Here is a 15,490-nt window from a genome sequence, read left to right as displayed (position 1 = left end):
ATGCTGTGGTTTTAAAGGAAGTATCTTTTAAGTGATTAAAATTTGAGAAAAGCTTATTGTGCTTTTTTCTTTGCTAATAGCATGTGCATATTTTTATCAGACTACTGAAGCTTTTGCTTTAACATAAATCTTAACATTTTCTTAGACTTGTACACTGAAAAAAAGTTTATCTAGGTTGGTCAGAAAGGGCATCTTTCAATAATAAAAAAATAAACATGAAATACTCTTCCCAAATGAGAAGTCAAACAGCTGTGTGCACAGTTGCTAGCTCCCCTAGTTATCGGTAATAGAGATGTGATTCCTTCAGCAACCAGAAGGGACTACATATAGCCACAGGACATGGGCACTTTTACGGAATCCTTACAGCTACTACAGATGACAGGCAGACCTTTTGCTTGCTTAATATCCCTAGGGAAAGAAGAGAGAAGAAGCAGGCATGTGGATGGCTAACCTCTCTCACTCCTCCTCCTCAGCCAGACATAGGGAGAAAATTGGATTAGAAAGATGGTGGGCAGAGGTAAAGAAGTTATAAAGACACGGAGTTTGTTTACCAATTATCATCACAGGCAAAACAGACTTGGCTCGGGGAAATTTAATTTAATTTATTGCTGATTAACATAGATTTGGATAATGAGAAAACAAAAACAAACATTGAAACAACACCTTTCCTCCTCCCTGTCCCAAGTTCAAATTAACTCTTTCCACTCCAAACTTGTTCCCTCCTCCTCTCTCTGGCTGTTGTTTTCTATCCCCAGTTAAATACATTTGTACAGAGGTGCCACAGATATAGCCAATCAGCTCAGCTCTGTCCTGAGCTCTGTCCTTAATTCAGAAGTCAGCTTAGCACTTTATCTAGCAGTCATTTCTCTTCTCCTTTTTGTCCACACTGCAATTTCTGAAGTATTTTTAAAATGTCTCAGTCATGAATTCTAAATATTATTTTCAAAAGCATCTGGTAACTTAAATCCTATATGACTTTTAACAGCAATGATAAGCAGCAGGCAGTGTATCCCAAGAAACACATTATTTAATTGTTTGCGGGGATGGATTCGGGAACAACTGTTTTCAGTAACGAATATGTGAATCGGAGAGAAGGCTTGGGAGAACAGCCAATCAGTCCAGAATTTTGGGAACCAGTAGCCTAGGATAGCCTAATCACACAGAACATTCCGCTTCCAGCCTTCTAGGAGGAAAAACACAAGCTGCAGAAAACCTTGCCAGGCAAGGTTGCCTGTGTGTATATATCTACCCAAAGAAAAGGAGATTAGGTCCCAACTTTCTTTTTTTTCCTCTTCAAACTGCCGTTCTCCTTTCTGACTGTTCAGCATGAGAAGTCTGCTCAGATAAGGTCAAAAGTGAATCCCACACAGAGCACATCCCACATCACCCAGAGGGCTTACTAAAGGTTGTTGGTTCACTCTTCTATCTAGTTGGAGAAATTTGCCATATAGTAAAATACAGCAGGCAGTCTCATAAAACTAATAAAAGAAAGTATCTTAACTTATGATAGGGGGTAGGGGGAAAAAACAAGGGCTTTCTATCTTTCTCCTCAGAATGGCTCTTGGCAGATTCTTTGTTCTAAATAAAGAGATAACAGCTGGTCCGGGAAGGACTCCACAGGCTTGCATATGGTGAGGGGGAAGGCAATGCCCACACACTCTTCTAATAAAGTGTAAGAAGGAAACTTGCTTCTCCTTCCTATCCTTGGTTGATTCTTCAGTCTTATTAAGAAGAGCTCTCTGCGGTATCATCAGTAGAAATCTGCCCTTGGGCTATTGCTTTTGTTCTGTATTTCATCTACAACACTGTAGCAGCTCTGTATCATGGCATACTTCTGTTCTTAGGAAGGGAGAACATACATATAGAGGGGAAGTGCTGGAAAGGACTCCACACAAAGAAACACCAAGCAAGGGGACAAATTACATGAACTGAATGTGGCTCCATTCAGACAGGACAGCAACGTATTGTTAGCAGGACAAGAGATCAGGAACAAATGATGAAGCCAGAGGAGTTTACAAGAAACATGAGCAGAAAAAAAATACCCTCTAACATTAAGATTCATTATTTGGTTGTCTTTGGCTGCTCTAAGCTGCTCATGGAATCTTAGGAAGTAATTGATGGGAATGAAGTTTTGTACCTTGATAGACTGTCATTGTTTCAGTTATTCCTTATAGTGTTTATCATTTTCATCTTTCTCCAGCTTTTATGATAATGAGGCTGCAAGGGAGTATCAGCTTTCACTGAATGGTATGAAAAATAGAAGATAGATTTTTTAAAATTTTATCTACCGAGCCTAATTCCCTTATTTTTTGAGTGCTTAAGACTACTATCTGACACTAAATTATTGACTGGCAGTTTATCTAAACTGTGAACTAGTCATGTGACTGATGCAGACAGCAGAACTAGTGCCATATAGAGCTGCTCTATGTCCACCTGAGCTTACTGTCTCAGGAACAGCACTATAGCAATGTAGTTACATTTCTCTCAGGATGAGCAGGATAAAAAGGCACACACATTTTAATTATTCTCAAAGTTTAAACAAATGAAAAGCACTTACCAATTTTAATTGCTTTATAAGTCTCCAGCACAATGACCTGTATTTTAATAAAGCTATTTTACATGACCCAAATCACTTCATGAAGCACGAATGTAAAGTATCATATTGACAACCATTAATTATCTGTTGCATTTGCACTTGGCGTTAACCAGGATATTTGTACACCTAATGTTTGACTCGAACTCTTATTTGAATAAATTATAATCCAACTTTAAAATTGTGTCTGCAGCCAAAACTTGTTTCCACATTACATTTATTTTTTAGATTAGTAAGGGTGGTGCAGCAACACTTTATATTGCTGAGAGCTTTTGAGTAGATGCATATTAAAACACAGGAAGCATGAGAGGAATGTTCTACAAAAAATTACATAACCAACATAAGCAGTTTCCTCTAATGGACAGTCTTAAGCTTGAGATAGGAATACACTCATGACATTAGACTGGGTGTTCAGGCTTGGCCAGATTTTGGCCCAGTATCACTTCTGGGTGATACATAATTTATTCTATTTCCTCCAACAAACACAGAAAATACCATGGGCCCCTGGGCAGAGAGTACATTATTGGTAATGATAATACTATTATGACTATTCTTTCTTGTCAGGTCAGCCCTGCTACATGTTCCCTCTCCCATGACCAGGGTGCTGCCATTTGCCTTTTTTTTTTTTTTAATTCCTAGTTCCAACAGTACTAGCAAAAGCGCTCAAACTAGCTAGGACAGTAGAGTGTATTAGCTCTGAGCTCGGCCCTGCTCCATGTGGCATGTTTCTTCTAACACTGTTGCCTCTTGGTAAAGAAGTGGAGTTTTGGTAGGTCTGGCTAGTGACAACTCCTGGTAATTCTGTATAAGTAACCTAACAGGCTGTCTCTTGTGGCAGCTTGAACTAAGGCCTGAGTGGAGTTTCCAACCATGTTGTTATCACCAAGAAGCAGTGTCCCAGCTTTAGTCAGGACAAGGTAATTTCTGCAGTGGCTGGGAGGGGGTGTGGCTGAGGGGGCATGACCAGGACCCAGATGTTATTCTGCACCACCTAGGGTCATTGCCGGGGGCAGTGGGACAGGACTCTCTCTTCTGAGGAGAAGGGTGTTCTTTCTGGTCTGTAGAAAACGTGGCAGAGAAGAGCTGATTGGTATTTGTATATTGTCATGGACTTTCCATGTAAATAATTTCTTTGTCTTATACCTTTGCTTATTAATATTGTTGCTGTTACTGTTCATTTTCTTATCTCACTGCTGTTTCCAGTAAATTGCTCTAACCTCAAACTGTGATCTTTGCCTTTTGTGCTTTCAGTCTGAGGGAGACGGGGAGCAAGAGGAACATGGTTTTAGCCAGAGCACTAAATTGAAGAATACCACTCCTAACTAAACCCCTCCAGCTCCAGTTCGGGGTGCTAAAAGTGTCAGAAGAGACTGCTAGTAGGCATTCACTGTAAGAAATAGTTTAACCTCCTAGCTCTGTGAACTTTTCACTAGTACCAAATATTGCTGATACAGAGAACCAACAAAAAAGGGGCTGCCTAAAGGGTGGAAAAAAGGTTCTCTCACCTTGGCAGGCTCGTTCATCATCAACAGGCTGGTAGCCAGCCTTGCAGGTACATCGTCCAATGGCCACCATCCACTCCCCTTCTCCATTGCAGTGCAACCGAACACTTGAAGACCCAGTCGTGCTTGTCTCTTCAGCATTTGGCACACATGTCCCTGGTGACTCCACCAGCGAGGTCCTCTCCCCTCCTGCAAACGTTTCAGGAAAGGAGGCAAATCCTTTCACCACAGCTGGGCACTTGTAGAAAAAGACTTGGACTGCCACCAGGGACATGCAGGCTCCTGAGTCCTGGAAGGCCAGGTAAAAGCCATGCTTGGTAAGTGGTCCAAAGCTACGCACTTTAACATTCATCTTTACCACCTTCCCAGTGCTGTCCACCTGGGAAAAGCTTTCATCAGCTGCAATAGTATCCACTTTGGTCCAGGGGCCCTCACGCCACTCTGGCAGGTCCTGAGAGGCTATGTCAGCCTCCGACTGGTGATAGTAGAGTGTGAAAGTCTCCTTGCAAGAGGAGGCCACAGTGCGCATGCTGGCACAGTCTCTCACTGAGAAACGGAGGCGGACATGGACTCGGTGGGCTCCACGTCGCTCTATGAAGTGAGTACGCAACCAGTTGTTCTGACCTGGTTCAGCCACATTACAGACTTGAAAGGTCCGGATCAGGCGCTTCTTGTCATCCAGGACGCTTACCTCATCCCACTACAATGGAAATAAGGGAAAGAAAAGAAAAAAGAAACTGAAAAAAAAAAGATTCAGTGTTCAACTGCATCAAAAATACGGGACAGGTCTTTGTCTTCCCCTTCCTTCTCCTTGCCAGTCTTGTCTATGACAAGACTTGAACCTGCTGATGCCATGTGCAGCACAGCACTCTACACAGGACAAAGTATGACCCTGTAAAGAAGAGTGGTCAAAGTTTTGAAGTAAGAACTGTTGTGACAGAAAACATAATTAATACAAACTTGTCACATGGCATTCAGAATCTTAAAATGAGACTCACTTTCTTCCCTCCTATTTCCACATGTCTTATCTCCAGAGACAAGACACAAGTAAATGAGACAGAGCAACAAGACATTGTTCTTTGGAAAACACATTGAAGTAGAAGTCCCTTCTACCCAGCTTTACCACAGCTGGAGCTATCCTCTGACATCTCCTATGCACACAAGCCACTCTGCATGACCACTACAGGGGCAGGCCCAGATCTGGTTTGTGCCAGGAGGAAGGCACAAAGGAAGGATAGAGAGGGGTTACTGTACTGGAAGCGGGTTACTCTACAAAGCTGTAAGAGAAACCCCTCCTTACCCTCTTAACTAGTTTTATAGAATAGGTACAAGGTCCTGAGTATGACAGAGGAAGTGCACAGTGAGACAGAAGAGAAGAGACCTGCTCAAGCATTCTCGTGAAGATCTGACCAACAAACTGCTCGCAACAAGATCTGCATTAAACCAGCACCAAGAAGAAAAATTGGCAAGTTATGGTCATTAGTGACTGTCCTGTGTGAAACAGAAGCACCCATTTGCAGATCAGAACATCTTTTTAGGCAAGTTTGCTGCCTCCCTGGGGCCTAGTTTAGGGCTGTCACCAGATGACAGAAGAGCTTAGTACAGCCTTCAGACTATTATCCACTCCTGCTTTTTCACATGGGTACTAGTAATGTCCCAACAAAAAGTACAAAGTTGATCAACAGAGATTTTAGGGCCTTGGGAAGAACGCAAAAAAATTCAGGAGCACAGGTAGTGTTTTTCCCAATCCTCTTAGTAACCGTGAGACACTTTGGAAGAAACAAGTGATCTCAAGATATCAATACCTGGCTTCAGGACTGGTGCTTCTGCCAAAATACTTGGTTTTGTAACCATTGAGGAATCTTTGAGACATGAGGTATGCTGGGACCTGACAGGATCCACTGTCCCAACAGGTGAAAGGTATCTTTGCTCATAAACTGGACAGACTGATTAAGAGAGATTTAATCTAGAATTGATGAAGGAAGGGAATATCAACAGGAGAGCTGGAGGTAAACCAAGAGTTGGCATGGTATAGCCTGGGGATAGCAGTGCTAGTGGAAATATGTATGCTGCTCCCGGGAGCATGGAGGGCTCAGGAGCACAACTGAAATGTTTGTACATCAATGCACACAATACAAATTATGGAATCATGGAACATCTGAGTTGGAAGGGACCCACAAGGATCATAGAGTCCAACTCCTAGCCCTGCCACAGTGTTCCTTGGACTCAATTCTAGAGCCAGTTCTGTGCAAGGTATTAATCAATGACCTGGATGCAGGAGTTGAACTCACCATTAGCAAGTTTACTGTCGAGACTAACCTGGCAAGTGCTGTTAACTCTCTGGAGGGACAAAAGAGCTTGCAGAGGGATCTGGATAGATTAGAGCATTAGGCAGTCATCCATGGCATGAAACTTAACAAGAACAAATGCCAGATGCTGCAGTTGGGATGGAGTAACTCTGCACACAAGTATGAAGTGGGAGAGGAGTGGCTGGAGAGCGCCCTGCAGAGCGGGCCCTGGGGGTGCTGGTGGGCATCAGCTCAACGTGAGTCAGCAGTGTGTACCCGGGCAGCCCCGAGGGCAAACCATGTCCTGGGGAGCATCAAACATGGCATCATCAGCTGGTCAGACGAGGGGATTATCCCACTGGGCTCAGCATTGGTGTGGCCTCACACAGAGTGCTGGGTGCAGTTCTGAGCCCCACCATTTCAGAGGGGTGTGAAGGTCCTGAAATGAGTCCAGAGGAGGGCAAAAAAAGCTGGTGGATGGGCTGAAAGGCATATGCTGTGGTGAGCAGCTGAGGGTTCTGGGTTTGTCTAGCTTGTAAAAAAGGAGGCTGAGTGGCAATCCCCTTGCCATCTGCAGCTTCCTGAGGAGGGGAAATGGAGAGGGAGGAGCTGATCCCTTCTCCCTGGAGTCCAGTGATAGGACGCATGGGAATGGTTCAAAGTTGCCTTAGGGGAGGTTTAGAATCAACATCAGGAAACATTTCTTTACCAAGAGGGTGGTCAGACACTGAAACAGGCTCCCTAGAGAGGCGGTCAATACTCCAAGCCTGTCAGCATTTGACGATGCTCGTAACAACATGCTTTAACTTTTGATCAGCCCTGAAGTGGTCAGGCAGCTGGACTAGGAGATTGTTGTAGGTACCTTCCAACTGAAATATTCTATTCTACTCTATCAGTACGGAGGGATAATTATTTATATTAGGACAGAGGAAGGCAGACAGTAAGGAGGTGACAATAGTATTCCACCCAGTATCCTCCTCTCTTAACAATCTGGCTTTGCACAACACATTGTGTTCAAATTGTTCATATGTACAAAATCCATGAACAAAGTCTCATTGCTTCCAGTTTCCCTTTCTTCATCAGATGCATGCACATCTTCCCAGCAGAGGCACAGTCAAGAAGAGGACAAGGGAAATGCTTACCCCATCAGAAGGGTGTGTGGTCCAGCCAATCTCTGAGGTCTCTTGAGTTGTATCCAGAAGTATTTCTGTTTATATTTAAAAAAATTAAATAAAAAGAGTATTTTGTGCTATTGCAAGTCAGACTAAAATCTTATCTGTTCCTCACAAGATTGTCTTGTAGAGGGCTTCCATACACCAAAAATATACATTAATGTTTTGAGATTAAATATGACAGTTATGTCCACACTAGTAAATTAAGATGGGCCAAGATGGGGGTAAAGGCACTGGGCACATAATCATGCTAAGTCATGATTAGCAAGTTGCTTTGCAATGTTCTGACCAGACTTTCCCAGGCAAAGTGTAAGCACACTGACAGCATGGAGCAGAGTCATCATAATGAGCAGTATATACAAGGTCACTCTCTTTTTGGAAAGGAAAAGATGAAACAGAGAGATGAGTTACATGAATGCATGCCAGTCTCCTTAGGACTAGGGTTGCCTGTTTCATTCGCAGGTGTAAATGTGGACACAAGGCCAAGACACGTTTGTTTCCAGTTCTGGAACAAAATTTCTTTTGGAGTTTAGGATGATGACCCAGTTGATCCTGTAATGGATTCACTTTGTTCTGGATCTGGGCATTACATTGCAAGCCTGTGTAGGAGTCCCAGTTTTATCAGAAAAATTAGTATTAAATAGTCTGTTGCATTATCCTGCTCAGGAGTAGGGTACATGCAGAGCTTCACAGGCCAAGTTTATTCCCACAAGTGGTCTGCATTTCCATTGTAATTGAATCTACTACTGGAGGCAGATACTAGCCTTGACTGCTCTTGGACTTGTTATTCTCTATTTGGGAACAAAGAAATACAGAAGAACTTGTGACAGTGCAAACTATAAACGTATCATTCTCCAAAATACTATGTCAAGGTCTGAGACCATCCTAGAAGTTACTAGTATGGAAGCATGCGCACTATACTTTGTACATTTATAGTGAGGACATAGAAGAACAACAAGACTCCCTTGAATAGATACTTACATGTGTTGATAAACACTGTAAAAATCAGTTGCTTTTTCTTTAATTCTGGAAAGCTTTATTTGTTTATTTTGACTTTCCTATTTCCATTTTGTTACTTTAAAAAACCAAAACCTTACAAAACTGATCAAAAAAGCCAACCCAGAACCCAACAGCAACAGCCACCTTATTTACAAATAGGATTCATTATTCCTATTCCCCTTTTAGAAGTTTATAGATATGACTGTTCCATGTTTTATGCAGGAGAGAGATTCTCAATGGTTTCTATTTCCAATTTATGGATTGTTGATGTCACTATCCGTACCAATGCACCTGGGGATTCATTCCACATTAATCATCAGAAAGGAAAGACTAGACTCATCTTAAAGCAGACATGATCAAGTGAGCAAGTTTATCCAGACCTCAGCCTTCATCAATGTCCCTGAACTATGCTCCCTATATTCCTACAGAGACCTTATATTTCTTAGACCTTCCTGAAGAGCTGATTCCTTGATTCAAAAGCAGTGCAAAATACCTGGGCAGGCTTGCGAAAACTGGAAGGAGCTTACTGGTTAAGCACAACCTCACTAAAATTGTCTAACAGACCTTGAGAAATGCTGAGCAGCTCAGTACTCAAGGGTAACTTGGCTCAGATGGTTACTCTGAGCAGCAGAACCTCTGCAAAAGGCCTATACCTCCCTGAGGCACAGGCTTCCCTAGGCTGTCCTGGCAGCAGAGGAACTTGGCATTCCCCCACGCCCATTACGGTCTCAACTGCATGATCTGGCATAGGGGTTGCACTGCATCATGTCATTACTTTGCCACTGGGTTCCCAGACATTGCCTTGATATGGTGAAATAATATGCAAGGTAATTTTTCAACACAGAAAGAACATTTTTTTTCTAATCAGGTCTGAGTCTCCCATTTACCAAAGTATAATGCCTCTACCCCACGGAAACTCTAGGAGAAAATAAAATAGAGAAAAGTTAATCAGGGCACAGAAAGTCAGATAAAAAGTGAGAAAGGAAAGAAGAAGAAAGAAAACAGAGAAGACTTGCTCAGCAGACTGCTTGCCATGTCAAGCATATTCTCCAGATAGCTTCTCACCAGTGAGCAAGGTAATATTTATCAAGCACATAAGTATTTCACAAGCAAACAGAAATAGGTAGCCTGAAGCAGACAGAACCGTCCCTCTCACAGTGAATATTTTAAGTCAGAAAGCATTAGGAAAATAAGAAAAGTACACAAGAACTTTGTGTGCATAAATCTCATTTCACAACCTGCAGTCCAACGTCCCTCACTATTTTTCTTCTCTTTCTTCCTCTCCTACTGGCTCCATGCCTTGAATAAGATCCCCAGTCACACCAGCTGCAGGCACACTCACAAACCTAACAAGCTGTTAAACTGCTCTCTAATTCTGAGGACAACAGGCACAGTATGGTTCATGTTCACATGGCTAAGAATTCCAACTTCCAAAGAAATGCACGGTCACATCCAATCATCTCTGAGGAACAGTCCTTGGTCCACTCTACCTTCCAACTTATGTGTAGACACTGTTTATGATAAGATTAATTGGCATGGGCCAAATGCATGGATGTGCTAATAATTTAACACTATGAATGTGTACAGGCAAAAGCCTTCAATCTGCCACTTTACTAGTACAGATGACTGATGTATCATTTCAGATCCTCAGTGTGTTCAGTATTCTGCTACCCATCAGCATAGATATAAATGATCTGTTCAGCTGAATTTGCCAATTTGGAAAAAAAATGGCTTTCACCCCTTCTATCTTGCTCAAAATCAAGGATCTTGCAAGATCAGGTTAGACCTAGGCTCAGTCCAGTCCCTGATACTGCTAGAGGCAACACTGATTGAGGTCATCTCAGAGTATCAATAGAACAATATTACATTCTACATTAAAAATGAGGAATAAGCAAGATATCTGAGCAAACTGGAGGCTTTTAAACACATGAAATGATGACAATTCTTTTTTGACTTCTGCTTTAATTTCAGTTTTGAAGAATGATATTCCAATTTCATATTATGAGTTATTTTAGTTCAAAGAAGAGAAAAATAACTGATGAGAGATTCTCCTGTATTTCTCTTCCCTAAACTAAAAAGAAAAAGATCATCTTTTATAGAAGAGTCAAATGGGTTCATTACAGTCTCTGTAAAACAAAATTTTAAACTAGTTAAACTCTCATTTAAGTATCCTTTGTTCTTGCAGGTCAGAAAAAGTGAAATAAAAATCCCCAATACTTAAGCTAGTACTAGTCTATATTTACATCACAAATTAATCTCTTGGGCTACATTATACTATAATGTCAACATCAAGATCAACTGGGCAGAGTGTGGAAATTGCTATTACGGATCAGGATGTTCAAAATAGGCCTTTAATGATTTTAAGATTTTGGATAGACTGCACCTTCAAGTAAGACTATTTAGTGCTTGTGTTACAGGCAAAATGTTCTCCTGATGTGAGAGGATGACAATTCACTCAAGGATCATTGACCCTTAGACAACCTTCATGAAGGCTTTCTAAATTGAAGAATACTTCTCCTCAGTGCCTTAACAGTGCAGTGGTGCAAGAGCGAATTATACAACCCAAGCCTGCCCAAATTATAGCCAATGACAAGAAAGTTGATCCTGAGAAGACAGTAAAAGAATCTCTTCACCTGTGGGATGAGAATCTGGTGCAAAGAATGACAACACCACAGAATTACAGAATGAAACAAGTTGGAAGGGAGGTACCAGTGGTCATCGTTATCAACATGCTGCTCAAGGCCACGTTAAATTACAGTAGGTTGCTCAAAACCTTGTCCAGTTGAATTCTGTATATATCCAAATGTACATGTACATTGCTAGATAAGGCGAAGGGCAGTAGAGTAAAAGGTAACATTCAGAGAGTTCACTTTGCTATGGAGTTGAATGCCCCAAGTAGCAAAGCTCTAGCAGACTTCTTGAAAAGAACTGAAACACTACTGAGCTTATTCTGCCTTCTATGATCATGCCTTGACCATGCTGCTGCAGCTTCATGTCTCTGGGTACAACCAGTAGCAAGGTTGAGTGTGTATTCCCTACAGGCACACACACAAACACATGCAGGCACTGCACACATGTGAATGGCCAGCCACAAAGATTAACACAGGCAGACAGAAACACTCACCAGTCATGCAAATAGAAACAGCACCACCAATGGCCTCATCCTGCTCCCCTTTCCGGGTGGTCAGGATGAAGGTCTGTTAGTGGGAAATATATATGCATTTCTATACAATACAGATCCCTGCAATAACTGTCCTTAAACATTTAGCCTCCACTAGCTGACCTCTGGATCTGCGGTCTCTATGTATGCTGACACCTGAAGCTTGCAACCCTACTCCTTTTGCTAGTATTCAGACAGCCTCACTCACTGATACATCCCTTCACACACACACACAGGCATGCTGTGGATCTTCTACTAACTGGTTTCAAGCATGCAGCCTATCCAGTAGCTAGACCTGGATTCTTGTTCTCCTGGGTTACCGACACTTGGACTTGTGAGCCTCCAAGGTCTGCAGCCAGTTGCTGTAGTGCTGTCCCACTCCAGAGAACCCTACTTACACACACAAACACATGCACAGGCACACATACTATGAATCCCTCCATTAATTGGTCTTAGACAGCCTACCCAGGAGATGGCCTTTGGATCACCTTGTCTCCAGTTGCACTGATATACACAATATATAGACAGGACTCTCAAAGAACCTCCAGAATTTATGGTGACCTGGACCTCCTGATTCCCTCAGTAGACAGCCCCCTCCATCTGTCTTGCTCACAGAGATGCACACATACAAACCAGTGTTTCATTCATCTTCTAGACTCTCTGGCCTTTCCCTGGTTTCTCAACCCACTTACTCTACTAATAAGCTAGTCTGGCTTGATATAGAGATTACAGACTCACTAACAAAAGGTCATCTGTGGTCCAACCTGAGTTCCTAGCACTTGATTTTCATCCATTCCAGGCTCTCCAGCTTCTGGTAGCACTGACTCATGGGCCACTACAATCTCTGGTTCAGCTCCAGTTGCTGGTATATAAATGTCCATGTACACACATACAGCTGCAGACTGTTTACACAACTGGCCCCTTATCTCTACTTTCACACACATAATCCTCCCCAAAACCACCTTGATCTTTCCCTTTCCCCACCTATGATTCCTCTCCTAAACAACCCACAATAAGTTTTGTAGAAGCCCTAAATGGTCTTCCTTACTTCCCCTAATAAATACCATGGCCCCTCCGGCAGTAACCGCCTTCAGTCTCCACGGTGTTCCAGAGAGCACTTCCATTGACTTAATGCTTTCCATTCCCACTCCATGGGCTGATCACACTCCTCTGATAGCCCTGGGAGAAGCTGGGTCACAGTGCTTGTTTCTCTATTAGGTTATTCAGATTCCACCGCCTTTCTTTGTTCCTCTGTGCTCCTTTGAGCATGTGGAGAGGACTCTTTTATCAGGAGCCTTTTATCACTCAACTGAACAAATATTTTTATGCATGGGGTTCTATCACCTGGAGACAGAATACAGTCAAACCTTTGGGAAGCCTTAAATACACTAGAACTTCTTCCAAAACTAAACAGCTATTGTGGTGAAGTAAAATCAACGGCCAGTGACATATGCAACTGTAACAAGTATTCTATTTTTCAAAAATTAGTTGATGAAATAAGTAAAAAAACAAACAAAAATAGTAAAAAAATCCTACTTGTTCATGAACTACCCAAAGATTGATATTATTTTTTAAAAAAAACCATCTTTTTTAAAGTTAAGCTATGACTTAACACAAAAAAAACAAGTTGCAGGTTATAAAATATGTCTCCTAATATAAGAGAATATATACAAACCCAATCTATATGAGACAAAGGAATTTGAATTTTTTCTTGGATAAATCTATATTTTGAAATAATTCTGCAATCAATGATCTTGTATTACTTCTGCACTCCTATACAATTATTTTAAAAAAGCTATTTGGAGCCAATGGGATATGTGTTTAGTAAGTTCCATGAAGTATATATTATTCTGACTACTTGCTGTCAGAGCAAAATGCTGATACTATCAGAACATCAAAGTTGTCATCTGAAAGAAGGAATTCTCACACCCCAACCAGGAGTTATGTGCCATCTGTGAAAGAGAGAAATCACAGCCAAATGGTCTAGGATATGGAAATACACAGCTTTTTGTAACACAGATTTTAAGCTTTATGAATGACTGTGTGTTTTTCTCTTTACCTGCCCTTTTCTTTTGTTAAAGCTCTAAGGAAACTGCCAAGACTAGCATGTTGTGCTACTTCATCTACTGATGTCAAAAAACGCAGACATTGGGAAATTTAAAAAAAAAAAAGTTTCACCTTTGCATATGAAATCAAATTAAATTACTATCTACAACTTTTCTAGTGATAAAATATAATGTGTACTCTTCTGCAGCTTAAGATGTTCATTCTGTAAACACCCACTACTGAGTCTAGAAATTGGATCCAACCATCACTGCCATCAAACTGGCTACTTTTGATGACAGTGTGGCTTCTGGTGTTTATCTATGTTTTCCTGCTTACTTTTTTGCATAGACATTAAAAAGTGAGTTTATGTCTTCCACAGTTTCACTGAAGCATGTATTTTAAGTCCCAGATACCCTACACTACAAGAATGCCATTCTTTCTCCTTGAAGGTTTAATTAGCTTTGAATATAAACAGTGTTAGTTGCAGCATGAATAGTCTCTACTGTCCTACTGGCCTCTGAGCAGCAAGGGCTAGCCTGCAGTTTGGGAGTAGATTCATCACAGCACTATGGTACGTGCCTGGGAATATGGATGTCCGAGCACAGGGAACACACACGAATCTACTCTGGAAGAAAACAAATCAAACAGAGCTGCTGAGACCGACCAAGAGGATAACCTCCTGTCTGTTTCCCGTTTGCAAACAAGCTGCACATCCAGTCAAGTCTCCTTCACCTTCTACATGTCTACAACAGGATATTCCTCTGGGAAAGCCCTGGGCTTTCCAAGCATGCAGTAAAGATTTTGGCACGGAGGTGCATGCCAGGAAAGAACTTGGAAGAAAATGTTTGCTAGGATTTTAATAACTCATGTGAATCACAAGTAGCCAAAGTAAATTAACACTAATTTAAACCTTTTTTTGTATATACTAAACTGTATACAATAAAACAAAAGACAAATGTATTTTTTTTCTCTGAAAATTCCTTTCGAGGAAAGTATAGTTTTCCTCCACTTCAAAGGCAAGTCAATTTAAGCAATCAATATATTATTTTCAACAGCCTAAGATGACAACCAGTTAATAGAAAAGACAGGGGAAAAAATGAAATAAGAATGTCTGACCTCACTACCTTTTTCTTTCATGTTCCCTTTTGCCAAGGAGACACTTTCAAAGCAAAGAGGTTCTACCAAGGCAGAATAATTTTTCTCTCTCTATCTTGCACTTCTGGACGATAGTTAGAAAGGTTGTCCAGCCATTCTGCAGGCTGGAGAGCTTGTTGTAAAATAAATGCAGTCACTTACATACATCATTCCTTTGGAACATATTTAATGAGTTCTGCAAAATGAACTCTGCTTGTGTTTATAGCTGTAAACATTTATAACTCATTCAAAGCAAAACCAATATTCCACATAAAATTCATCTCAGCGCCCTAGTAAGAGCTATTTCATTAACAAGTTATCACTAGCTCTCACCTGTCTTGACTGCAGCCCATCAGGCATTCTTAAATTCTATGTTTCACTAACTTTTACAATCAGAAAGGTTAACCTAAAATGTTAACTTAAATGTTAAGTGATAAATTGTAATTACATACATATATAGATTTTCAAAGAAATAAAATTTCTATGTAAGTGTCTTTGAGAAAAGGGAAAAATCCATTACTTCACCCAGCACGTAGCTCAAAAATTATGCTCTCCAAACTAAATCCTCAAAAACTTTTGCAGAGCCATAAACATTG

General features: G+C 41.2%; 1 protein-coding gene across 2 annotated transcripts in view; it reads right to left on the bottom strand.

Annotated features, from left to right (window-relative positions):
- Nucleotides 1-15,490, bottom strand: part of EPHB6 (EPH receptor B6) — a 71,053-nt gene that overhangs the window by 34,145 nt on the left and 21,418 nt on the right. For both annotated transcript variants that reach the window (XM_032680336.1, XM_032680334.1), the window contains exons 3-4: nt 7,526-7,590; nt 4,099-4,795 (exon numbers count right to left, since the gene is read on the bottom strand). In XM_032680336.1, the coding sequence (XP_032536227.1) occupies nt 4,099-4,795; nt 7,526-7,590 (762 nt within the window). The remainder of the gene's footprint in view (nt 1-4,098; nt 4,796-7,525; nt 7,591-15,490) is intronic.

This window comes from Chiroxiphia lanceolata, chromosome 2 (assembly GCF_009829145.1).
Source record: "Chiroxiphia lanceolata isolate bChiLan1 chromosome 2, bChiLan1.pri, whole genome shotgun sequence".
Lineage (NCBI taxonomy): Eukaryota > Metazoa > Chordata > Aves > Passeriformes > Pipridae > Chiroxiphia > Chiroxiphia lanceolata.
This window is presented reverse-complemented; position numbering and strand designations above follow the sequence as displayed.